We start from the raw sequence: 26,675 nt of genomic DNA, 5'->3' as shown, positions 1-26,675 counted from the left end.
AGGCCCCAATCTCTGACAAGCAGCCAATAGTCAAGGAAATCAACATCATTCTATCAGTGTTTCCAGAACATAGGCTGGGCTTGTCTGGCTACTCTGATAATGTGTAGCCCGGTGATATGATCCTGCAGGGTGGTGAAGGTGGATGCAGGTATTTCTGTGCCCTCCAGCTAAGGAGGATGGTTACAAGAGCACACAGCATGTGTCTCCTTTGCCCTGAGCTGAACATAAAAACAGGTACCTGACACTGCAAACGGCAACATTCCTTAGATATTCCAGGACGCAAAACAAAGAAAATACAGGTATAATCTTTATATGCTAGCTGTGCTTGTGAAATAAAACATATTTTTAAGTGTTCAGATGTTTGAACTAGGGCTGGACAGTACCCGGAATTCTTGTTCTGCTGGAAATGCTGAAATGTCAGAAAAAATGTCATTCTGTGTTTAAACAAAAACTCAAGATTTCAAAATGCCAAGCAGAATGGGAGTTCCAAAACCACATTTAGGAAAACATCCCAAACAGATGAGACTCATCAGCCCACCTGGAGATCCAACAGCTCTGCTTTGATCCCTGCTGCACTGCCAGGGGACTGGCTGTCATTGAAACCCTCAGAGCCCTGATTTGAGCTGGGACTCCCAGGGCTTCCAGAGCTGGACTCTCAGAGCTTCCAGGTTCCCTGCCTGGGGAATCTGCGTGTCTCTGTTGAACTGGCATTTTCCGACAGAAAACTATTCAGCTGGAAATCTCCTCACCAGCTCTGGTTTGAGCCACTCAAAATGCAATTCTGCATATGAGCGAAGACAAGAGAAGAAGAGTGGACGGGAGGAAGAGGAGGAGGGTGGATGGGAGGAAGGAGAAAATGTAGCAGAAGACCAGAGGGATAAATAACTGATTTGTCATGAATGCCGTCATTGAGCTGTTCACAGGCCCAGTAGGCAAAATAGCTGGGGACTCAGTGGTAGTGACCTTGAGTTAAAGTCCCTCATTAAGTGAGGGGACTGGAACAGAAAGCCTTGGCCTAACTCTTTAACCTGTGAGTCTTACCTCTGTTTATAGAGGGGGGAGGAGCTGAGAGGAAAGGCAGAGAGTGGACACAGTAGCCTGTCATGGGCTGACAGAGTTTTAGAAGAGAGAGTGAACGGCCATATGGGCACCAATTTCATCAATCTACCTCCTCTGCTTCCCCCACATTAGGAGGTTCTTGCTACTCATCTCCCCTCCCCACAGCTCTTCATTCTCTCTCACCCCTTCCTTCTGCCCAACTAACAAAGTCAAACGAGCTGCACAGCCACTGCCAACGGCCCCATCATGTCAGCACAGTAGAGGCAGCATGGCCTAGTGGGTAGAGTGCTTGATGAACCTGGCGAACTAGGTTCTATTCCTGGTTCTGCCACTAACCTACTGGGTGATCCTGGGCAAGTCACTTGCCTCTCTGTGCCTTAGCTTCCCTGTTTGTAAAACGGGGAGAATGATATTTTCCCTTTACTGGGTAAATCTATGTGCTTTGCTGGATCAGGACCCGAATGATCTCAGCAACTGGCAGGATCGAGTGCCTGTTCAGAAAGCACTGGGGACACCTCCCATGAAATCAGTGGGGCTTGAGACTTATTGGTATTGACTTCAATGGAATTACTTGCATGTTTAAAGTGCTTTGAGAGCTACTGATGAAAGTACTGTGTGAGAGCTAGGGATTGTTATGTAGCTGCCAAAAAGATGCCACAGATAAGGTAGCAAGCACTGTTTCCTGAGACTCAGAAATGATGAAGTCAATGGTGGCTGTTATGGGCCCATGCAGCCTGTGTCTCAGCATTCCCCTGGCTCTCCAGGGTACGTGTGCAGTAAACACCACCACAGTTAGGGCCCGCTCTCCATCCCGAGTGTGCCTGCTCATTCCACCAGGCCGCTGCTGCAATGATGTACAGTTTATTCAGCAGTATGTAAACAAGGGGTTAAACCCTCCGGTGTAGCACAGAGATGCTTGCAGGTGTCTGGTGTTGATCATTGATTACTCTCGCCCCTCGCTCCACCGATATGGTCACAAGGTGCCCGTTATCTACCGGGTAATGAGCGTTGGGATAGGGCGGAGGCTCGATCACTGGATGTCCTCGGGAGGGGTGACAAGTGCCCTGAAGGTAGCAATGGGGATAACGCAAACAATGAGTCGTGGGGTTAAAATTGAGGGTTTATTGAATGGGTCACAAGTGAGGAGGAGGAACAACTTAATACTAGTTACAACTTGGGCCTACGATATAATACTAGAACAAATAATAAAAATACTGCAATCACAAACAGAAGCTGACCCTGGTACCGCTCTAGGTCCCAGTAGTTATTCAGGTCCTTCTAAGGGTTAGTAAAGGTGCTATTGGTGCTATTATTAAGCATAAATTCAATTACTCGTCTAAGTAAAAAAATGCAGTAAGACAGTTAAAGATTGCCGTGAGACTCCGGCCAATCCCCCTTGCGTTCAAGGTTTCCTGGTCAGTGGGTTTCCCCTCGCAGGAGCCTTAGGGCGGCTAGAATCGGCTTTCGTCTCCGGCTTACAACACGATTACAGGCTCAGTTAGTTAGCAGAATTAGCAGAATTAGCAGCTAGGCATACTTACACACACAAACCACAAAAGTTTCATTACCACCGGCAGACGGGTAGGCTTCTGAGAACACGGAGCCGAGGGAGACCTCGAGTTGATCAGGCTCGGTTACGGGTACAGATTTCTGCGTTTTCTCCCTGCCCACCGCTTGCATGGTGGGCAATTTATAAGGGTAATGACATGTTCAGTTTTTTGGCCAGGTTTCTCCTAATTAGGAGATTTACAGATGCCTCATTACCACCCTCGGGGGGGGGGGGGGTCCCTGGAACTGGCTGACCAAAAAATTTGCCTAGTCCCAACGGTTACTTTTCGGGGAAATGCTTCTTGTTTGAGAGTACGTGTATGCTCGTTTCCTGAACATGGAGGCCAGGGCAAAACTGCCTAGGGCTGCAGCACTAAGATAGGCACTAACATCTGGTTAAAAACAGGCTGTGTGCAACTAAAGAGAAGCACAGAGGACGGGGATCAGAGCCGGTGCTGCTATTAGGCGACCCTAGGGTGCCAGGATTCAGAGGGGAGACATTTTGTGCGCTCTCCATGGGGCACATGGGAGCTTCCAGTTCAGCTCCCGTTGAGCCGCCGAAGAAGGACTTCTGCCGACGTGCCGCGGAAAACAGCGGCAGGCAACTGAGCAGCTCAATGATGGTTGCTGTCATCTGCGGCATTTCGGCAGAGGGTCCTTCTTCGACGGCGTGATGGGAATGGAACTGGAAGCTCCCATGCGCTCCGTGGGGAGTGCACAAAATGACACCCCCTGAATTCTGCCTCGGGCGCCAGAAACCCTGGCGCTGCTCCTGATGGGGATGAGGTGTTTCTGGTAAGAAGACAGGTTGTAAGAGTTGAACTCAAGTGGAAGGGAATGAAGAGAAGCTGAACCGTTGTCTGTTTGCTGGGGCCTTTGTTAACAATGGTTGCAGTGTGTTCCCCAGCCATTCTCATCCCCATGAGGCAATCAATAGGGAGATCAGGCTGAGGGGAGGGAGAATTCACTAACCCTAGGTTAGAACCTTAGGGTCTAGATCAGGGGTCGGCAGCCTTTCAGAAGTGGTGTGCTGAGTCTTCATTCATTCACTCTAATTTAAGGTTTTGTGTGCCAGTAATACGTTTAGAAGGTCTCTTTCTATAAATCTATAATACATAACTAAACTATTGTTGTATGTAAGGTAAATAAGGTTTTTAAAATGTTTAAGAAGATTCATTTAAAATTAAATAAAATGCAGAGCCATCCGGACCAATGGCCAGGACCCAGGCAGTGTGAGTGCCACTGAAAATCAGCTCGCATGCCACCTTCAGCACCCGTGCTGTAGGTTGCCTACCCCTGGTCTAGATCCAGTCAGCCCCTACTGATCATATCCACTGCATAGGATCCAGGCCAGAATGTGTACTCATCGCTTACTTTCCAGCCTTAGCATTCCCACTCTCTAATGGGACAAAACCCAGCCATGGTATCATAATGTGCTCTATGCACAACACAGAGTGAGAGGACGGTGCTTCAGAGGTCCCCTGAGTGAGTTGAAGATCCAAGCATTAGATTGTTCTGTTAAAATCCAGATAGCCCTGGAAACTCCAAGATGGATGGCTAGGATTGATTTAGGGCTCAGTCTAGAAAGGTGCTGAGTTCTCAACCCACACTGACTTCAGGGGACTTGCCCCTTGCTCTTTCCTGCAAGCTGGTGAGGGCATTCTGGTCCTGATCCAGCAAAGCACTCAAGCATAAGTCGTTAAGCAAGTAAATAGTCCCGTTGAGTACAAAGGGAATAAGGTAGGAACTTTGGGACCTGGACATGAGGTATGGTCCGTACAGGGACCCAAATTCAGCAACAAATCAATTAGAAACCCAGTTCCCAATCCTTCACACTGCAGTTCAGTGAGCACAGGGCATTCAGGCTCCAAGAATCCACAGGATGTAGGCACAAGGGCACAAGAGAAATTCAAGGCACAGGGAGGATAGAAGCTGCATGGGGGAAGGAAGCTGAAGAGATAGCAGGAGACAAGGGGTAGAAAGAAGGATTTCCAGGAAGGGTGGGCGGCCAGTCTTTCTAACAGCCCCCAAATGACGGTGTCTGCTTTGACCTTAATCCATCCCTGTGACTATTGCTTATAGCAATTTTTCTGTGGACTGCTGTAACACTAAGTTTGGCAGAACTGGGCAACTTTACTGAACATTAATTTTCATGGTATTCTTGGATTTGAGCAGGTGGGCTGGGACCCCAGATTAACTCACAACCACTATTTCTCTCCACCTAGGACTAGCTGCAAGCATGAAAATAATTTAAAGTGACAATATGGATGGCTGTTGGCACTAAATCATCAACAGGTCTCTTTGGAACAGTTCTGCTGCTTTTTTATCTCCTCCTGGGTTTTCCCTCTCCCAGTTGCATAGCGGCACAAATAAATGACAGCCCCCAAAGCTATACTTTTTTTTTTCAAAGGCACAAGTGAAAAATGTAACAGCTCTCTCCTTTTCTCCTGCTTTATTAACACTCCCCCTCTTTGAGAAGACACAAATTACAGAGGATTTCAAAATACTGCTGCTGGAGAGAGAGCGAGAGCTGCAACTACCCCAGCCCCTCTGCCTGGCTCCTGCCTGAATCGTTAATAACGGGGGCTGCCTGCTCCTGATGTCAGCAGCTGGAAGAGACTGCAGAGGCTCTGGTGACGTCCCTGGAAGACGCTAGCTCCACCCCTTGCTTCAGCCTGGGCTGCCCACGTGGCCTGGGACGTCAATTTTTGCATGGCAGCCTCCAGGAAGCAGGGACAACCCCAGGTGAGGAGTGCAGAGCCCAGCGGCATCCTTTGCACGCAGGAGACAGGGCGTATTTTGAAGCCCTTCGCCGGGTGCACGAGAGGGGAAGCTCCTTCACAGAGGGCTGCAGGGGGGAGGGGGGAAGAACCTGATGGTGCTGAACAGGGTGACAAAGAAACATCCCGTGCAGGGAGATGTGTGCAAAAAGCCCCAGGGGTGCTGCCCTGTGGGGTGCTTTCGACTTTTCCTGTTTGCACAGCTGGCTAGATAAATCCAGCTTCTGTGTGTCTTACCCAAACAGAGCCTACTTCACACTGCAGCATTTCAGGCTCATTTGCCCAGACACTGAGTAACAGGAAAGAGGAGCTGAAGCATGAAGTCTTTATGTATGGGATCCTGTATGGCTTAAGAAAGCAGATGCTGTGCATTGGGAAGTCTGGACTATGTCTCTGTGTATAGGGTTGGGGGGGAGGGGAGGTGTTGTAACAGTTGCTGATAACTTTGTCAGTTTCAGCTCTAGCCTTTTTTTGGTTTAGCAACGTTCTATAGAACAGAGGAGGGATATTAGATTTTTGTCTTTTAAAAGAGATTGCTACATTTTTTTAACATATAGCGCCTTTTAATACCAAAGTTATAGACATGACATGTGCATATTGGTATGAAAGTAAAGGTTAGGCATAGTCGGGCAATCTGGCCCCAATAATCACACATCACTGATACGTATATTTTGTAAGCTTAGTGCTAGATATTGATTTTCTCTAAAGGGCTGCAGTCAGTGCAGATCCCACGTATGTCCTGCCCCGTGGAAGAATAGAAGCCTTTCATTTAGATTATGACAAACGCTATCCCTGAGGCTCAGCTATCATGGAGATGAATGTGGTGTGAACTATTAATTATTATTACTATTATTATTTATTTATTTACTATTTGTATTGCCATAATGCCTAGGAGCCCCAGTCATGGAGCCGGGCTGTACACAGAACAAAAAGATAGAATATCTAGAGCATGGAATAAATACACCATTTGAACTGACAATGATAATAGTCCCAGAATTATTATTTTTAGACAGCGTCTGCCTTGGAATCTGAATGTCAATATTTTGTGTGCATTTCATTTTTTTATAACATACAGATTATACCATGGTTTATCAACGGTCCTAACCCTCTTCCATGTCCCAGCTACTAACAGCTATTCATAAACATAATATGGCTACTCAGAAAAAAAAATCATGCATGGTTTTTAAATTGGTAAGAGTGGGCTGTAATTTGTTTTTAATTTCAGATGCATGGGCATAAAACAGTAATAGAAGGTGAGTCGTGTGGTGTATATTTTCAAAAGTGACCAGTGATTTTTGGGGTGCCTAAATTTTTGGGTGCACAACTTGAGATTTTTATAGAGGGGGTGCTTGAAAGCCTGGCATTTGGTTGCTATTATTACTTCAAGTCTGGTTGGAGGGAAGTGGTGCACCCCAAGTTCCAGTGCCCATGCTTGAGATGGTTTAAAGAAGCTTTATTTTCAGAGGGTTGGTGGTCAGTACTTTCTGAAAATCTGGCCCCTGTAAGGGATCCAAAATCACATCAATTTTGAAAATTTAGGCCCACCTCTAACCTATGTGCTACCTGTAGACACATGAGAACTTATCTTCTGCTTCTACAAACCTTTACTAATGGGCTCAGCATTAAGCCTGTGAGTAGTCATTGACTTCAATTTAAATTACTTGCATGTTTAAAGTTGAGCGTGCACAAAATGTCTAGAGGATTGGAGTCATAGTGACAGACCTTCCAGCTGTATCATATGCATTTGTGCAAACAGATACTGCTACATTTTGTCTTGCACTCAGAAAATACTCGATAAATCAGAGTTGCTGAATAGAAATTAAAAACAAATCTTCAATAATATTAGATTTATTACATGACTCATATATTGGGGCTAGACATGCAAGATTGCAATCCAAACATTACCTGCTTAATGTGGTAGGATAAGTTCTCTTTGCACAATAGAGCCATTGGGTACTGTCTCTCATTTTATGAATGGTTTCCTGGTGCTGTCAGTTAAAACCCTTCTGTCAAGATAGGAAAAGTCTATAGATGACTTGACCAAGGATGATAATAGATCAAAATCTTTTATGACAGGAATATATGATTTGTCCCATTTTTCTCTGTTCCTTTCATCCAAAATGAGTTATTTCCAAAATAAAGCTGTATGATATAACCCACCATAGAAGACAAGCACCCGCTCTGCCATTTTTCTGCACAGAAACTTGCTTTGTATGTTTAAGCTGTCAGTGCACGTTTACACACACATTCTAAGCAAGAGCAGGCTTAAAGCAGAAATCTACTGCTGAACATGGATTAGAGATATAGGCTTAGCATTTTGATAAAAGAGACGTGAGTCTATTTGATGATTTAAATTAGAAGAATGCACAGTGCATTGGGCATTAGGAAGTCCTGAGAGCTAGTCCTGACTGCCACTGACTCGCTGACTGGCCCTACTGATGTTACTGCAACTCTGCCTCAGTTTCTCCACTGTAAAATGGGGAAGGGAACACTAATCTACCTCATGGGCTTGCTGTGAAGCTTAATGTCTATGCAATGCTTTGAATGTGTAAAGCTATATATGAATGCCGAGGATTAAATTATTATAGCTTGATGACTGAATACATTATCTATGGGGTCACTGACATTACATGCTGCACCAGCTGTATATAGTATATCCATCAACAGATTAACACAAGAGAAGTATAAGAGAGATAGCTAGCACAGGGTATGTCATACTTTTCATAGGGTCGAGACCAGCTCATGTCTCACGGGTGTGAACTTCCTTCCTTCCTCACAATCATGTAACATCTTAAGTAATAACTGCAGCAGTTACTTACATGGGAAAGAAGTATGAAAAAAGTGTTGAAGCTGAGACTGAAATTCAGTGGGTGTTGGGTGTCTTTCCTTCTTTCACTAAACTCCTTTGAAAATCCCAGTCTTAATGTATTTTTAGCTGCTTTTCTTGCCGTATAATAGAAGATGGATCTAAAGAAGATGCGTCTTCTGAGCTTCCAGCTGTCCATGGACCACCATCAAGTGCTATGCAGACCACCAGTGTGCATGGACCATAGTCTGCGCATCTCTGGTCTAGAATCTTAGGTGGAAGTTTCCTGTACTGTAACATTTGTGCTTTCAAAGCTGTGCATTGTGGGATAAGAAAGTTTATTGTGGCCAAAGTCTGGTAGACCATTAATATTTGCCCTTTGCTTTCTCAGGCACAGCTGAGCTTGTTACGGGAGAGCAAAGGGCCAACTGGTATTTGTTCCATCAAAGGCTAGAGGAATCAGGACTGGAGGGGAAAGCTACAGAGAGCAGGTAATGTGGCTATGGTTATTTGATGGCTTTGAAACATCAAGGTAGAGGATTTGGTTGCATCTTTCACTAGTGGGACAATTACTTTAATTTCAGTGCCTCTTGGTTTTAATCACTGAGTGAGTAAATAATTACAGAGAAGTGATTTTAACTTAACACATGATTATATTTACTGCTGAGGGGAAAAGTCAGCTATGCTCTTAAAAATACAGAGTGACCAGGTTAAATGACCCTCCAAGGAAACAATGAAAAGAATTCTACTGGAAACCTTGGGGATACTTTAAAATGGTTACTTAGAAAGCAGGAGTTACTGATGACATCCTTCATATGGGTTTCACTGCTAATAGATCTGAGTTTCTAATATTACTGTAGACTTTTTATTAGGGTTGTGCTTGGGGACAGTCTTTACTGCCTTCTTTAGAATCTTTCGCTTGTCACTTGCAGGATGCATTAGCAGTTAATCAAACCCTCGTTCTTTGCTTCTGTAATCAGTGTATAACATCAGTTTCTATTTCAGGCTTGTGGGGACAAAGCACATGCCTAGAGAAGGAACTGTGTCCTTAAGAGTTAAGGGAAGGATTTCCTTTCTTTTTCTAACTGACCGTCAGATTGTTTCTGTCTTCTTGTGGGCATCTATCATCACTGAAGGGAAATGATCAGCTCATTACATGGGACAGAAAAGAGTGATCAGAATAAGACACTGTACACCATCGTGTACAAACAGTATATAGCCTTGGATGAAATAGCTAGAGGGTGAAATCCTGGCCCCATTGAAAGTCAACAGGATTTTTGCCATTGGCTTTGTTGGGGCCAGGTTTTCACCCGGGGTATGTATTAGCATTTGGGGTTTGTTTTCTCTTTTTTCCTTCCAAAATATATTTGTAGAATAAAAATACTATGCCCTACTGCAGACAGGCAGAAGAATGACTCACAAGCACCACATGTGGCTTGTTCCCATTGGTTAAGAGAGGAAGGATGATCATGTGATTAAGGTGTTGGAGTGGGTTCAGAAGATCTTGGGTCAGGTCCTGACTCAGCCACAGACTTCCTGTGTGACCTTTGGCAAATCACTTAATCTCAATTCTCTCTGTAAAATGGAGATCCTACTATTTCATTTCTCTCACCCTTTTTTTTCTGTCTTTCTATGTAGCTTGTAAGCTCTTTAGGGCAGGGACTGTCCCCTCTTATGTGTTTGTGCAATGACAAGCATGAGGCCCTGAACTCAGCTGGAGTTTCTAAGTGCTCCTAGAGTAGAAATTGTACATTAAAATAATAAGTGTTTGGGACTTTTAGAAATAGATTGGGTAGACAAAAATGTGACTAACTAAGATCCATCTCTCGTGTGCCATTATTTTCAAGCAGGGATTCACTGCATGACACTATCTGCACTGGCCCTAGGGAGATGCAATGGATGAACTAACTGAAGTTAGAGACAGAAATGACCTATGCAGAATTCTATGTCTGTGTCCGTTTCATAGCTCAGATCTACACTACCCACTTACTTCGGTATAACTGCGTCACTCAGTGAAAAATCCACATCCCGAAGCCATGTAGTTATACCAACCTTAACCCCCCTGCCCCGTGTAGACAGAGTTATGTCAGTGGGAGAGCTTCTTCTGCTATGGTTGCCATTGTCTGGTTTTCAACTGGAACACTCAGTTGAAAAGGTACCATAGTGGCTTTGGTCAGCGCTGCTGATTGGCCCGTTAAAATTCTGGTTGGCAGTACAGCCGGGCTGCTAGGGGAGTCCTTACCAGGCTCTATGCAGCTCCTGGGAAGCAGCAACATATCCCTTTGGTTCGGGGATGGTCACAGGGGTTCAGCACGCTGCCCCTGCCCGAGTGCTGGCTCTGCAGCTCCCATTGGTTGGGAACCATGGCCAATGGGAATTGAAGGGGTGGTGCTTGTAGGCGGGGCAGCATGCAAAGCCACCTGGCTGCCCCTGAGCCAGAGGGACATGTCACTGCATCCCAGGAGCCACCTAAGGTAAATGCTGGGCTCACCCCCCTGAACCCCCTGCCCCAGCCCTGAGGCTCCTCCTGTACTCAAAACTCCCTCCCGGAGCCCACACCCCTCCTGCCACTGTGCCCCAACCTCCTACTCCAGCCCTGAGTCCCCTCCCACACTCTGAACCCCTCAGCCCGGTGCCCCCTCGTGCATCCCAAACCCCGCATCCCTGGCCCCACCCCAGAGCCTGCACTCCCAGCCGGAGCCCTCACCCTCTCCCAAACCCCTGCCCCACCCCGGAGCCCCTCCCACACCCCAAACTCCTCATCCTTGGCTCCACCCCAGAGCCCGCACCCCCGACTATACCCCAACCCCCTGCCCCAGCCTGGTGAAAATGAGCGAGTGAGTGAGGGTGTAGGAGAGCGAGCAACAGAGGGAGGGGGGATGGAGTGAGCAGGGAGCGAGGCCTTGAGGCAGAGGTGGGCAGGGAGCAGAACAAGGGTGTTTAGTTTTCTGTGATTAAAAAGTTGGCAACCCTACCTCCTGCCCACATAACTACCGCCTCTCACGGAGGTAGACTTATTAAGCTGATGGGAGAGCTCTTCACCAGAAGCGCTACAGTGGCACCGATGCAAGTCTGTAGTGTAGACCTGCCCACAGATTTCAACGCCAGAAAGGACCCTTATGATCACCTGGTCTCACCTTTTGCCTAACACAAGCCAGAGAACCTCACTTCCTAATTTCTGCCTCAAGCCCATAACTTCTGGCCTGAGCTGTGTTTATTTTTGCTAACATAATAAAACAGGTGGGGATTCACTGCATGACAAACGCTCATGACGAGTTGGCAATGGGGTCGTCTGTGCCAGAAAGGATGGGTGCCCACGGTGTAAAAAATCCGGAGCTATTAGTTTTTTGGATGATAAATCTTCTTTTTAAAATGTCCTTTAATAGGGCTGCACGAACTAGAATGTGAGGGTAAATAATGCACCAACGTGAGTGCCTTGGTGGATAACCTTTTTATATTTAATGGTCTGTACCCTCATCTACTTCTTGACTGGGATCGTCAAGGTATCGTCTCCGTCCCATCTCCCCCTTTGCCCCTCTCTTGTCCTGCTATCCCCATTTAAGACCCTGTATAGCAGCCACTATGCTCTGGTTAAGGAAAGACTAGACAGGATTTTCTTCCCGGTCCAGTGCCATACAAGCTGTGACTATCACCACTGCGCTGCAGCTCAAGCCAGAAAACTGCACCCTTAAGTGATTTATATGGGTGCAGCAAATGGAGAGAGCAACTCAGGGCAGTCACTGCTTCTGTAGAATATAAACTACAATGTCTGTGCACAGCAGGGTGAGGTAAGAACTAAGGGCTCATTCCTGCATATGGAACAAGCCATAGCTGTGTGCAGACACCACAGCCCACAATGGGAATTGGACCTAGAAACTTTGACATCAGAACTGCCAAACTCTACCACCAGAGCTAAAGGCGAAGGTATATAGGGGCTGGTGCCAGCGCCAGAAGGAGTGCAGCTCATACATGCTAGGCCAGTGTATCGCACAATTGCCAACTACAAAACCAGTTTCTCCTCCCTTGGTTTTCACACCTCAACTGCTAGAACAGGGCCTCATCCTCCCTGATTGAACTAACCTTGTTATCTCTAGCCTGCTTCTTGCTTGCATATATATACACCTGCCCCTGGAAATTTCCACTACTTGCATCTGACGAAGTGGGTATTCAGCCATGAAAGCTCGTGCTCCAAAACGTCTGTTAGTCTATAAGGTGCCACAGGACTCTTTGCTGCTTTTACAGATCCAGACTAACACGGCTACCCCTCTGATACTTTACTGATGTGAGAAAACATTTGCACAAGTGTTTACAAGATCTGACCCTAAAGGATTAAGCCTCCTCTCTCAGCCTTAACATTGACCAAAGAACCAAAATGGGAGACAACAAGGAAAACAAGAGGGCAAGAAGCTGGAAACCGGAATTATGGGGCCTGATCCTTGCCCTGTTGACACCAAAGTTTTGCCACTGAGTTCAATGGGAAATGGATCCGGCCCTTACAATCCACAGGGGCTGGTGCAGAAGTACTAAGACAGTGTGCTTAATTTGTATTGCAGGTAGGAATATGAGTCCCAAGATTACTACAGAGCTGCTCAGGCAGCTGCGACAGGTGATGAAGAGCTCCAGGTACCTCACAGAGCCCATCCAAGCCTATATCGTTCCGTCTGGAGATGCACACCAGGTAGAGATTTCAGTATTAAGGATGTTTCCTTCTAGAGGAAAACTAAAAGTCCATAGATGGCCACGGTTACTTTTTGGTTTGCTTGTTTCAATAATTCCAATATAAAAGCTTTGGTGAGCCGGGGAATGATGCAAAGGGGAGCTGTAGATGGAGTTTCCAGAGTCTTTTTTCTGATGGTCAGCGTTTATTTTTCTGTAGGAAGCCAACTTTGCTGGGTCTGCTTTCTCCAGGGAAGCCCATGGCCTACAGAGGGGAGCGTACCAAAGAAGTGGCTGCTCCCATCCTGGCCCTTGTAGTGTATTTTCTAGAGCTAGAGAGCCCTAACCTGCAGCTCTCACATGGAGGGGCTTCTAGGGTAGTAGTAGGGAGGGCAGCATGCTGCAGAGGCCCAGGTCCCCTCTCATCTGCAGACCTGGGATCCCTGTGTGCCCAGAGTTACTCCTCTCTGCGTCAGCCGGAAATGGTGACCCTGGGGCCTGCTGCTTGGGTGTTTATTTTCGTGGTTGTGGGGATACTTGTCTCTCTCCAGAATATTAAGATTGTCTTGATCTGCTGTAGTTGTTTAGCCCAGGGCAACTTTAAAATGTTGAACCCCTTCTTGGCTGTATAAATGTGTACATGCGGTGTCCTCAGTCTTCATCCGAGCTCTGTTTAGAGAACATCAGAGTTCCTGGGGGCGGAGGGTATCTTCTTCCCTCAGCCATTTTCAGAGGTAGAGGACCTGACCTCTCTCACCTTCCCACACCTGGGGTTGGAATTTACCCCTGTGCAAAGTGGGTGTGAAATGCTGCCGCAGCAGAGTATTTCACACCCTTTTTGCACAGGTGCACATGATGACACAAAGTGCAAGGCAGTGGTGAATGTGGCTGTGCCCCGGGAACACGTGTGTCATACGTTTCCCTTTAAATAGATCAGCTCCTCAGTTCTGTGTGATGGGTGAGGGGCTCCTTTGCAGCTGCTACAGTTCTTGCCTTTTGTGCCTGAAGCTACCTCTCTGTCTGTATGTAACTCCAGTTACATTTTGCTATCCTGGAACTGTGATCACGTGAGTTAAGGAATGTGACCTGCAGGATTCCTGAATTTTTTTTTTTCCCTTCTTTTTTGGTCTTTGCTACAGTGAATGCAGTAATGCAAACAACCCTACATCCCTGCTTGCTGTTGGACAAGTTCATCAGGTTTCTTCACAGAACTAAACAGTCTGAATGGAATTGATTAATGAAAACAGCTAATTATACAGCTTCATGACTCGCATGTGTCATGGTGGGTTGCCTCTGCAAGGTCTTGTCTGCAGCGGGGAATTGCCCCAATTTCAGCCATTGGTGAGCTTCACCAGTACAAACCCGCAGTGCAGACTGGGTAAACCACCCTAAGCTGCAGTTTCCAACAGCCTGAGTCAAGCAGGGGTTCACAGCATCCATGCAAATACTAGCTTTACTTTTCTACATTCGGGACTCACACTTGTGCAGCACCACCAGTGACTGAAATAGAAGCAAATCAGTAATGCAGACAAGGCCTGAGACGGGGGGAATTTTATTCCATTTCTTGATTGCTCAAAGTACCTGCATTTTGCTGACATTTTAGGGCCCTGATACTGTGACATGCTGAGTGCCCTACCTCTCCTGGGCTTTTGTGTGAATTGAGGTCTCTCAGTAGGTTGCAGCAACTTGTCTATGTAAGCTCCAAGATCCCTGCAGTGCTTTTAATGTCAGGTTCTGTACTAAGGCTAAAATAATTTTTTCCCCATTGTGTTATAAACCTAATCAGATCCCCTAGCTCTCCAGGTTTACTTGTCCTTTCAGTTCCATAGACATAAAAGCACTGAAGCGTATAAACAGAGGGCTGGAAGGAACCTCAAGAGGTCATCTAGTCCATCCACCTGCCCTGATCCCACTAGACCACCTCTGACATGTGTTTGTCTAACCTATTCTTAAAATCTTCCAACTCCAGGGATTCCACAGCCACCCTACGTACCTGTTCCAGCGCTTGACTATTCTTACAGTTAGGAAGGATTTTGCTAATATTGAACCTAAATCTCCTTTGCAGCAAACTAAACTGATTGTTTCTTGTCCTGCCTGCCGTGGACTTGGTGAACAATTGATCACCGTCCTCTTTATAAGAATCTTTTACGTATTTGAAGACTGTTATCCGATCTCCCTTCAGCTTTCTCTTCTCTAGACTAAACTTGCCCAGTTCTTTCAGTTCTTTCCTTTTAAGTCATATTTTTCAAACCTGTTTTAACATTTATTGTTCTTTTGGACTGTCTCCAGTTTGTTCACCTCTTTCTTAAAATGTGGTGTCCCAACCTGGACACAGTACTCCAGCCAAGGCCTCACCAGAGGCGAATAGAGCATAGCTACCTCCTTTGTTTTACATATAATACTCCTGTTAATACATCCCAGAATGATATTTGCCTTTTGCACAAAAGCATCACATTGCAGAGCTCTTAAACAGAACCATCTTTTCCTAGAATCTCGGAATCCAATTTATATCCTTTCCAGAGACTGCCAATACCCTGGATTGGTGTCTGCTTTAGCCGATGCTGAATACTGGCTGCACTACTTACATTGATTTCCTACCGTGTATTATACACTGAGCCTGACTTGTATCTCTAAACCTGTGGTAGGAAGTCAGAGGGAATGGAAGGGCCTCTTGTGAACAAGGTAGTGCAGTGAAGCGTGATCACTTCAGACGGGTCTCTCACAGCTAGTAAATGTCTGCCCAGCTCATATCCCCACATTTGGATTGGCTGGATCGCCACTCTCTGCTCCAGACTGGAACAGCATGAGGTGTGGTTGTTTAGGACTGATGAATGGGCAGAATTGTGGAGCAATGGAGGAGAGGAATTTTACACAGCATCCACCTGACCTTTTTCAGCTCTGACCAGTGCAGTTATTATTACTGCTGGGGCTCCTGATGCACCTGCCAAGTAAGTGGCCGGGTTTGTTTGAAATGCTCAGAGGATCAAGGTCACCCCTGTAAAACCAATGAGCTTCCTTACCTAATTGCTGCTGTATGTTGCAGCTGGGATGCACCTGTAGTGCTGCTGAATGCACTAAACACAATAGATTTGCGTGCTAATGGGCCCGACCTTGCAAACGCTAATGGTGTTACTCATCTGCATAAACTTGAAAGAAGTTAAACAAAGAAGGCTCACTTGACAGAGGGCTTGCAGGATGGGGCCCTAAAATTCCACAGGTTTGGACAGCAGCCCAGCGAGTGTGGTGGGGAGCCGCTTTAGGGTCTGAGCTGGGATGAAATCCAGTCCAGTTGCAAGAGAAGCTCCAATTAGATGGGTTGTTGTGACCGTGCAGTGGCTCACGCGCTGTGCAGCATTCACAGGTGCACAGTGCTAATTTTAGCACAGATGTGATTATCACAAAACACTGGGTAATCTTAGCACAGTAGGGATTGCTGTATGGAACAGGAGATGAACTGCTGCTCAGATACGGTGATGATGAGGCTCTGTAAGAAGCTAAACAGATAGATAGCTACAGAGGGCTTTTGCTCTAGTCATCTTCCTTCCCATGCAGCTCCAAGCCACTAATTGTACTTTAAAGCCCATCTATCCCTTTACTTAGTTTCAACCCTCCCCTGTCTCCCCCTTTAAATGTTTCCTGCATGTTTCCCTGTATGGGACACTGTCAGGGAATTTTTTTTCCTCAAATTAAGGTTCTTATTTTTTTTTTAAATATGGTTTTACCAAAGCTAAGACCAATAGAAATATTCCCATGGGGGAGGAGTGTTAGAAAAATCACTGTTATTTTTTATAAAGACATTAAATCTCCCCGTTAAAAAAATAAAATAAAATAAATTTTTTGTGTGTGTTTGTCACCCAGACATTTCAGCATTATGTTAGTGCGTAAGACCCGGAAAGTGAAATTAACAAGATAATACCTGCCCATGTAAGTGAAACAGACTGACCTCCTTCCTCAGCTGAGACAGAGGGAAGAGAAAAGTAAATAAACTATGGATGGGATTTTCAGAAGTGTCTGTGACTTAAGAGCACTGCAAGTCAGTGGGACTTATGCTCCCAAATCACGTAGGTGGTTTTGGAGCTGCCCCATATGAATAGATCCAGATTAAAAAAAAATCTTTTATATTTAATAACTAATGTTTGAAACATAGTACGGGGTTTTAAAAAATAAACACATGGGCAGATTCCAAGCAGAAATTAAAGGAGCCCCAAGCAGCTCAGTGATCGCCGTCCATTCTGCTGCACGCTCTGGAAGCTAGACACAATAGAGGATCGGGCCCATGAGATTTAACTTGACTGTAACTCTTCAGTGTTTCTGATTTGTTCATGGCTATTCAGTGCTGCAGCAGCATCAAGGAGGCAGGGAATAATCCCATGCTGATTTGCAGAGACTTTTGTCTTGGATCATTTGCCTGGTACTCTGTTGAGCCAAGGCTTTTAAGGCTGGCCAGGATTCAGTTGATTTGCTGAATTGTGCTGATAATTAGAGGCAAGTTTAGCAATCCTGACCTCCTATTGTGGTTGAACAAGATCCCAGAACAGGGTGTGTTGGCCATTTCAAAACGCAGGAACACCTTGGCTAACAATTTTTCTTCTTCCATTTTGGCAACAGATTGTGGACGTTAGGAGTTTGTGTCCCCAACCTATTCAGTTATTTAGGGTTTTTGCTGAGACTGACAACAAAGGTGCCAATTAAGATGGTTTTATGATGTGGACACTTTGATCTTGACAGAAGTTACCCATCTCTTTTCCTTCTCCCTCCCACTTGCTTCACATAGGGCTGTAAGCACTCATCCAATGGTAACCAATAACTTCTGGTTACTTCTGACCTGGGCTGGATTTGAACAGGTAAAGTAAAAGTAAAAGACTTAGTACCTAATTACAAATCTCCTAAAGGCTTAAAAGTTTTATGGCCTAACAACCTTGACTTTCTCCTTTTTAATGGCATTGTTGTAGAGGAAAAATACTAAAAGGGCCTCTTGTAAACTCCAGTTGGAGGACATAAATATATATAGTGGCATTTAAAGATTTAATGGACTGTATACTTTAGTTTCCAAGATCAAGGAATGCTTGTGTGTTCTCTTCTTCTCACTTTACAGCTTCAAAGGCAGGATCTGTTTGTTGCCAAATGGGAGGTTGAGTGTGAAATAAATATCAGCAAACTGCAGCACTTCACTGTTTACAGAAGTTGGTGGGAGAAAAGTGCCGGAGGTTTAAAAAAACAGGCAGATATAACTACAATGTAATCACAGATACTTAAGTGTCCCAAAGGAACAATTTTTAAACACTTGTTAGGACTTCCAGAGGAGCAGAGCCCAATCTTGTCACTTGTTTGTTTCTCTTGACAGTGTCCTTCAAGAGAAATGGAGCTTTTCAATGTACTTGTCATCAGCTGCTTTTTGTTGTCGCTGATGTAAATAATTAGCTGCGTCTTCTGTATTCCAGAGTGAGTACATTGCACCCTGTGATTGCAGACGGGCATTCATCTCCGGATTTGATGGCTCTGCAGGTACATTACCAGAACCTCTTTTGTTGTGTGAACCCATATTTCCCCTGAAAAGGAGTGATCTGATTCATAACATGTATGCTGGATGACAAAAACCTAACCAAAATGTTTGGACTGTTCCCTTCCCACATCAGCATCTGCAAAATTACGTGTTGGCTGCCAGCTGAAAATTATGTAAGATCGATGCAGTAATGGGCTTTCACAAAAGATCGACCCCTGAGCAAACCTCCCATAAAGCAAAATCCTGTTAACTGTTCAGTGCAGTGCTCGCAGCCTGCTTTTATGTTGTCTAACGTGAGGCCACTATGAACAGATTGTACGTTGCCCAACAGAGCTGGGATTAATGGTAAACAATGTTTGTCAGCCACTTTCAATCATTTTAGAATGAAGCTAGTGCCAAAAAGACTGAACTGTGAAGCTGAGTTTATGGAAAAGTTTGCTTATCTCACAGAGGCACGGGATGTTCTTTTGGCTGAAGCATAGGACTGGAAGTTGGAAGGCAGACTTCTATCCCAGGCTCTGCAGTGTACTTGCTGTGAAATTGCGGACGAGTCACTCAACCTTCCCATCTCCTAGCTGGAAATCAGGGTTAATAACAAATACTGACTTCCACACAGGATGCTGTGAGGCTTTGTGGGTCAACTTCCGTAAAGTGCTTTGAGAGCCTCCTGTGGAAAACAGTCTATACAAAAATGCAGAGCAGCGGTGTTCTAGAACATGAGTCCTGCATCCTAGCCTTCCTTTCTTCAGCCTCATCCTGGTGCCTCACCCTGCGGTCAGAAGGGTGGTGGTTCCACCGTCAGACCGTGGCAGGATTTGCCCAGGCTTGGGCTCAAGCAGTGTTTGCTGAATGAAAACTCCGTTTTTAAATGGGTTCCGGCTCCAACAGCGTCAGGTGTGTTTGGCCAGGGGAGATGAGGCTGAACCAGAGTTTGCGAGCTGTGCTGCAGTAAGATAGATCTCAGTCATTGTAAGAGAGAAAATAGGTCATGTGGTATGATGCTGGATTGGGACTCAGGAGATCTGGGTTTAATTCTTGGCTCTGCCACAGACACCCTGGGTGGCCTTAAGCAAATCACTAGATCTCTCTAGCCTTGACTCAGCAAGTTAGGTAAGCACGTGCCTAACTTAACCATTTGAGTAGTCCCATTGATGTGTGTTCCCATTGCTTACGTACCTGGCTGAACCAGGGCCAGTGTGCCTCAGTTTCCCACTGTAAAATGGAGATAATAATGCTTCCCTTCTCTCACTCTGTCTTTTCTGTTTAGATTGTAAACTCTTTGGGGCAGGGACTGAGTCTCTGTTGTGCAGTTCCCGGTGCAATGGGACCCTGGTATCAGTTGGGGCTTCTGGCTGTTTCTCTAGTAATGATAATTTGTAAGCCAGGCTTCAGCTTCTCCATGCTGACTGTCTGAGCTGTGTTTAAACTGATTTAGTCTAAGGAGATTTAAAAGCAGGTTCAGCGAATCCGGTTCCTGATGTAGAATGGCCTGGCCAGAATTGCAAAGGAATTTGACTCTTAGTTGTGGGGAACAATTAGCATCTCCATTAATACCCAAGTGACGTTAGAACTGTGACCTGAGCTTTCATACGGACTGTCCGGCATCTGTGTACATTTCAACCAAACCTTGTGCAGTCCATGTAACTGTGATGCATCCAGTACCTCTGTATCTGCCCCTCTGTGTTCTGATGAACCAGAAACTGACTTCTCCCTTTTGCTTCCTGGCCAGGTACTGCCATTATAACCGAGCAAAAAGCAGCCATGTGGACGGACGGACGCTACTTCCTGCAGGCAGCACAGCAAATTGATAGCAACTGGACGCTCATGAAGATGGGTGGGTGGCTGTCCAAAATATTGCTCCACTAATATACAGAGAATTAAACAGCAGGGTATGGGGATGCTCTATGCACACAGGTTAGTTGATTGCCAGGGCATGTGAATGAACTAAGATCAGGATGGGGCAAAGAGTCCTGTGGAACCTTATAGACTAACAGACGTTTTGGAGCATGAGCTTTCGTGGGTGAATACCCACTTCGTCGGATGCATGTATTCAACACGAAAGTTCATGCTCCAATACCGTTAGTCTGTAAGGTGCCACAGGACTCTTTACTGCTTTTTCAGATCCAGACTAACATGGCTACACCTCTGATATTTAAGATCAGGATAGTGCCTTTCAAAAGAAAAATCAAAAAGGAATAGGAGGATCGGCATCTGTACAAGATGCTGCAGCTTTAAGATATGTCAGGGCACTTGCATTTGAGTGTGACTTGTATGTTAGCTTGTGCTGTAATTTAAGAGTCTGTGTGAAACCGCTTCTGCATGGCTTTTTCTTTGCTCTTGAAACTACATTTTTTTCCCCTTTTCCACATCCAGGTCTGAAGGATACACCGACTCAGGAGGACTGGCTAGTGAGTGTGCTCCCAGAGGGCTCGAAAGTTGGAGTGGACCCTTTCATTATTCCAGCTGGTTAGTTTATTTTATGCTTTCCAGGTTGGGCGATGAAATTCTGCCTACCTAAATTCCCCGCGCTGTTTCAAATGGGCAGAGGAGCCGCTTTCGCTTTCCATGTTACAGCCTATTACTGCTGCACAGCTAAGAGAGTTCTTCTTTAGCTCAAGCTCCAGCACAGAGGCCTGTGCTTTTGGTGCTGTAGATCTCTGGTTCATTTCCCACTGGTGACTGTGATACCTCTGTCAGGATGTCACTATGGCTTGTTACATCTGTATGTTGCTGCTGCTTCTTCTCCTTCTCCTCCTCCTTCTCATCTTTGAGATCAAGTGGAAGGGGCAGGGGTGGAGAAGAAAGCTTAGACTTTTCCAGCATCCCCTAGCACAGAGGGAATTCCTGTGTTTCTGACATTTGTGGCCAGTGCTCTTAGCTCTCTCCTCTTTGGCAGATCAGTGGAAGAGGATATCTAAAGCACTGAAGAGTGCCGGCCATGTTCTCGTGCCGGTCAAAGAGAATCTAATCGATGCAATCTGGATGGATCGCCCCCAGCGACCCTGCAAACCTCTGATGACCCTGGACCTGAGTTACACAGGTTAGTGGGATCTGGTCCTGAACTGCGTGGATTCATTTTCACTCCTCTTTTCTCTCTTCCTTTCCCTTTATAAAGTGGCAGGAGAAATATAACTGCAGCCCAGCATGATGTGCTGTTTGATTAAATTAAGGATCTAATTAGACTCTGTTTATTCTCTTCAATGATCTTTTTGTTTTGGAAACCAGATGTAAGCATTGATTGTGCCTAGATACTGCAGCGATGGGTTTATAATAAATACACAGATGTATGTTTCTGGAAAAAAGGAGAAAAAGCTTAAAGCTGGTGGTGTATGTCATAAAGGAGCGGTAAGGAAGACAAGCCAGAAATTGCGTGTTTGGCTTCTAGGAAATTCTAGTCTCATCACATTAGGGCTTTGTGGCTGTATGTCTCTGCTGTTAGTCAATAAATTAGGTGGTGATAACATTTGCAACTAAAGAACCAAACCCATCCACAGTCAGCAAATGTATTGTATTTCACAGGGATAGGCTGGAAAGAGAAGATTGCAGCTCTGCGTGCGAAAATGGTTGAGAGAAAAGTCCTTTGGCTTGTGGTTACAGCCCTGGATGAGGTATCTTGTAAGTATCCTGGCTGGGTGGGTTATTGGATCTGTCTGTCAGTACTACAGAATGTTCTCTCATGGCTGGGAAATGAGAAATCTACCCAGTGCCAAGAGGCATGTGGTACACCAGAGGGGTTTGTTATAAGTCGATTAACCTGGGACAGATCAGGAGCAGTCTCCATTCTTTGCTATGAGCCATATTTTGCTCTCATTTACACCTGTGTAAATCCAGTGCACTAGAGCAGATTTAGGCCCACTGTACACAACAAATCACCACACTTGAAAAACAGGCAAAGAGAAGGAAAAGGAAGGGGATATATAAAACCGAGGCAGCTTGAGGAAAGAACAGACAGACAAAATGTTCTAGCATAAAATATCCTTACACCCTCCCACTCCCCACTGGGAAGCTGGAGGCTGTTTTAAGCTGTGAAGCCTTCCCATCCGTGAAGCAGTACTGTGTGTGGCTCTGGGTACACAAATAGGCATACCACCATTTTGTAGGCAACATTTGTGATTTCTAAGCATGTGCGTGTATGTTCAGGTGACCAGATGTCCTGATTTTATAGGGACAGTCCCAATTTTTGGGTCTTTTTCTTATATAAGCTCCTATTATCCCCTATCCCAGTCCTGATTTTTCACATTTTCTGTCTGGTCACCCTAGTGTATGTGCTTGTGGTTTCCGCAAGCCTAGTTCTAGTTTTCATACTCGTTAAAAGGAGTCCCCCAGTCTCCTTGCCCCTACAGTCACGAGACTGCAATGGACTTCATCCCGGTCCCCACTCGTTCCCTTTTGCACGGGACTGGCAGCCAAGAGAGCTTAAACAACCCGTAGGAGAGTCTCCATGTAGCAAAACCAATGTAGCCAGCTCTGAGCCCTGTGATTCTGGCCTCCCGTCCCAGCATAGTGGGCATTCCCAGGGTGGGTGGAGGTCAGGCCGGAGCTCATGGAATGGCCCCAGGGCACTGTTGCTCTGGCTCAGGATAGATATGATCTGGGTTGCTCTAAACCTCAGAGTAGGTCCAGATGACCCATTGTTGATCACACCAGAGGCCTGTGTGCACTAGCACTCCTGCTGCTGCACCAGTGGGGCTGCGCCTGTGTAGGAGATGTCCCAGGAAATCTGAGTGCAGGCCGGGCTTTGGGTGTATGATTAGCATATACTGTAGAATCTGCATCACCTGCTCCAGAGTGTAAATGATCTTGACAAATTCCCAGCTTCAGTTTGGAAATCAGTAACTTGGCACCAGCAATGTGGCATAGTCAGGGTCCTTGGTATTCGCTCCTACAATTGTGAAACGAAGCACAGAGCTTCCTGTTTCAGGAAATAAATACATCCAATAGCAGCAAAGGGGACTCTTCTCTGACGAGACCTGCATTAGCAGAGATGGCTGCCCTCTGTCCTTATCTGTACAGACCTCCATGGCATGCGTGCCACTTTACAGACAAGTAAAACAATGCTTGATTCCTGCTCCCAGGTGGTTACAGTCTAAGTACACCTACCAGTGCAAGGAGTGATCCATGAACAAAGGGGTGAGGACAGTGAGAGATGTTTACTGCTAGGTGTACATCTGGTGCTTCTTTCCTCTACTATAGATGGAAAAACCCATTCATCTTATGTTTGGTCACTAGATGTTGCTCTATTAAAATCTGAAAGGGCATCTGCGGGGGAGGGTTGAAGAGGAGGCCAGCACCATTCCACAGCATGGAGACCCTAATTTTGCTCAGCTGGCAGATTTCTACAGCCCCTTCCTGGAAGCCCCCTATGGGTCTTTGTGACTTGGGAGAAGCAGGGTCTTTCCCAGGAAGCATGCACATACCCATGAGTGTCCTACCTGATGTTTCCTGGCCCAGTGGACCCAGCCCCAGACACTTCCACCTCCGCCTGCCGGCTCGCCGCGTCACCGGGAGCCGCTCTTTCACGCAAACGTTTCCAGGAGCGAGTCCCTGGGTTTCGGAGGGCTCAGCTTGACTCCTGAAACCCGGCGCTCAGAGAGGCCGAGCACCCGCCGCGCTGCTTGGCATCTCCCTGAGTTGTGAGCGACCTGCGCGTTTGACAAGCAAGGCTGAGCCGTCCGAAGCCGAGCAGCCACAATCAAAGGCCGTTTTGTAATGTTTTGGCCTTAACTTCTCTGTGCCTCCCTTCCCCCGTGGGTCCCATGGCTGACAGGGCTCTGTGAGGGCAAAGTACTGAAACTTGAGCACTCTCTGGAGAGTCACTTCCTTGCCATTCTGGTATCTCCACTGTGGTCTAGCTACTGAGCCAGAGCCTGAAGAGATTTGTCTGGCATCATTTACTCCTCACAGTTTTGGTGCCATCTAGTGGAGAAAGCAAATTACTGCCAGTAAAGCTCTGGGGAATTGCAACAGCTGGACTCTGGCTTAAAGCCCTTGTGCGAATCTGCTTTCGAGCCAGCTGAATTTTGGTTTTGTTTTTCTTCTCTAATACTGTTGAATTTAAATGATGAGACATGACTGTGATTCTGGGCTCTCTTTTCTTTCCTAGGGCTGTTTAACCTCCGAGGCTCAGATGTTGAATACAATCCAGTATTTTTTGCTTATGCTGTCATAGGAACCGATACAATCAGGTCTTTACCTTGCCCCTTCTTTATCATTGCCAAGTGTTGCACTGATGTTCCGGGCGTGTTTCCTCTGAGAGACTGGCTCTTGTGTTGTGTGTATTCTTTTAAACTGCGTGTGCCTCGGCCATATTAATGTCCTTTCCTAGCATTTTTATATTCCGTGATAATCTGTTTATCTCCCCCTGCTCCCCTCTCATCATTGTGATGGTGGAGTCAAGAGCTTTTGCTTCTGTTCCCAGGTCTGCTACTGTGTGACAAGTCCTTTCACCTTCTCTGTGCTTCAATTTGCTCCTCTGTAAAATTGGGATCATGTTAAATGCTTTGAGATCTTTGTGCCAAAGGTGCTATAAGGAGCTGCTGATGACTTGGCATCAGCAGTGGGGCAGGTGCGGGAGAATTTTATCCATTGTGAGGTTTTCGAGGGGTTAACTTAGCTGAAGATTACCTTCAAAACCTCAGGTAACAGTTGCTGCTGTGCTCTGGGATTTTGGGGCTTTGGGTGCCAAAGATCCTTCTCTTTTTGTTCAGTGCAACAAGCTTCGGTAGGACACAAGAATCGAGGCACATGAAGGTACTAGCCAAACGCGTGTGATCTAGTGGGTAGAACACAGGCCTGGGGGTTCTGTTCTCAGCTGAGAGATGACTAAGGCTAAGATTTTGTCACGGATATTTTTAGTAAAAGTCATGGACAGGTCACGGGCAATAAAGAAAAATTCATGGAAGCCATGACCTGTCCCTGACTTTTACTAAAAATATCTATGACAGAATGGAGATCTGCGAGTCCCCACCCCACCTGCAGTGGGGCAGCTGCGCCGTGGCTAGGAGTTCTGGAGGCCCCACTGCGGGTTGAGTGTTGGAGCTCCAGGGTCCCCCGCCAACCGCGGCTGGGAGCTGCGGGGCCACCCACTGCCTGCAGCTGCTGGGGGATTGCAGGGTACCCCTGCTGCCTGCAGCTTTGGGGTCCCCTGCCAGCTGTGGGGGATGGAAACTGCGGGGTACCAGAGGCGGCAGGGGACCCCACAGCTCCCAAGAGCCACAGGCTGGAGTCACAGAGGTTGCTGGAAGTCACTGATTCCATGACTTCTGCAACCTCCATGACTAAATCGTAGCCATGGTGTTGACTTTTCCCCTCTGTGTAACTGAAGATAACTACCTCCCAGGATGACTGTGAGACTGAATTTCAATGAAGAGTGCAAAGTGCATGAAGATCTTTGGATAAAATGGTCTGGATCAGTGCACAGTATTATTCTTAATAATAGCCCTTCTCTGTTAAATATGATTAGAATAGTGTGATTTTCCCCCTCCCCCACTTCCATCAGGCTGAAGCACAAGTCACACCCATGTGCTCTCTGCTGATACATTTCTGCAGGCTGTTTATCAGTGGCGACCGCATGGCAGACCCGTCCACGAGGGAACATCTGCTGCTTGATTCTTCCCTGGAGGCTGAGTTTAAAATCCAGGTGGTGCCGTATGAATCTGTCCTGACGGAGCTGCAGGCCATCTGTGTGGGTCTCTCCCCCAAGGAGAAAGTGTGGCTCAGTGACAAAGCCAGCTATGCCCTGACCGAGGCCATCCCCAAGGTTGGTGTGTCTTGGCAGGGAAAAGGACTCCTCCTTCAAACCCAGTCCTGTGATGAGTGTTTTTAATTAGGGCACCAGCTCTCAGCTTCCCGTCAGTACTGGGTGCTGCAGGTCTCATTCTCTGCGGAAGGGTGACTTTGAACAGAATGCCAGACTATCAGAGGGTTGTTTAATGTGGAGGTGGCTGTCTCCAGGGCAAGCATTCCAGCTTGTTAAGTCAATGTACCGTAAGAATTCTCAGATTCAGGCTAAGACAAGAACAGTGTAGGCAGAGGGTTGGGGAGATCTGAGTAAACTAGGGTAACTGCGCATGGATCTTGAGAATGTCCCATGCATGGCATAGATTGAATACACCCAATTATTCAGGTGTAGATAGAACCTGTGGGGTGGGGGTGGGGGGGCTGAGCTTGGTGGGAGGATCTGAAGATGGCTTCCCTTATTTATTTCAGTGGCTTGTGATAGGGGGCAAAAAGCAGAATGGCTGCTTGTCCTTGTGATGGATTAGCATGACTGCACAGGGACACTGTTGATATCAGAATTGTTTTGTTTCCTTTGTACTTGGTA

At 46.3% G+C, this 26,675-nt stretch overlaps 1 protein-coding gene across 4 annotated transcripts in view; it reads left to right on the top strand.

Annotated features, from left to right (window-relative positions):
- Positions 1–5,281: 5,281 nt before the first annotated feature.
- The window catches only part of XPNPEP1 (X-prolyl aminopeptidase 1), a 46,306-nt gene continuing 24,912 nt past the window's right edge, over positions 5,282–26,675 (top strand). For 2 of the 4 annotated variants that reach the window (XM_030569020.1, XM_030569018.1), the window contains exons 1-10: positions 5,282–5,352; positions 8,585–8,684; positions 12,747–12,871; positions 18,291–18,354; positions 20,082–20,186; positions 20,726–20,818; positions 21,249–21,392; positions 21,872–21,967; positions 24,456–24,537; positions 25,901–26,111. In XM_030569020.1, the coding sequence (XP_030424880.1) occupies positions 12,755–12,871; positions 18,291–18,354; positions 20,082–20,186; positions 20,726–20,818; positions 21,249–21,392; positions 21,872–21,967; positions 24,456–24,537; positions 25,901–26,111 (912 nt within the window). In that variant the 5' untranslated portion in view covers positions 5,282–5,352; positions 8,585–8,684; positions 12,747–12,754. Of the gene's footprint in view, positions 5,353–6,612; positions 6,641–8,584; positions 8,685–12,746; positions 12,872–13,988; positions 14,132–18,290; positions 18,355–20,081; positions 20,187–20,725; positions 20,819–21,248; positions 21,393–21,871; positions 21,968–24,455; positions 24,538–25,900; positions 26,112–26,675 lie in introns of those variants that run through there. The other 2 variants (XM_030569019.1, XM_030569021.1) reach the window with 2 other exon arrangements.

Source organism: Gopherus evgoodei, chromosome 7 (assembly GCF_007399415.2).
Source record: "Gopherus evgoodei ecotype Sinaloan lineage chromosome 7, rGopEvg1_v1.p, whole genome shotgun sequence".
Lineage (NCBI taxonomy): Eukaryota > Metazoa > Chordata > Testudines > Testudinidae > Gopherus > Gopherus evgoodei.
The sequence above is the reverse complement of the archived record's forward strand: the minus strand, read 5'-3'. Positions and strand labels throughout refer to the sequence as shown.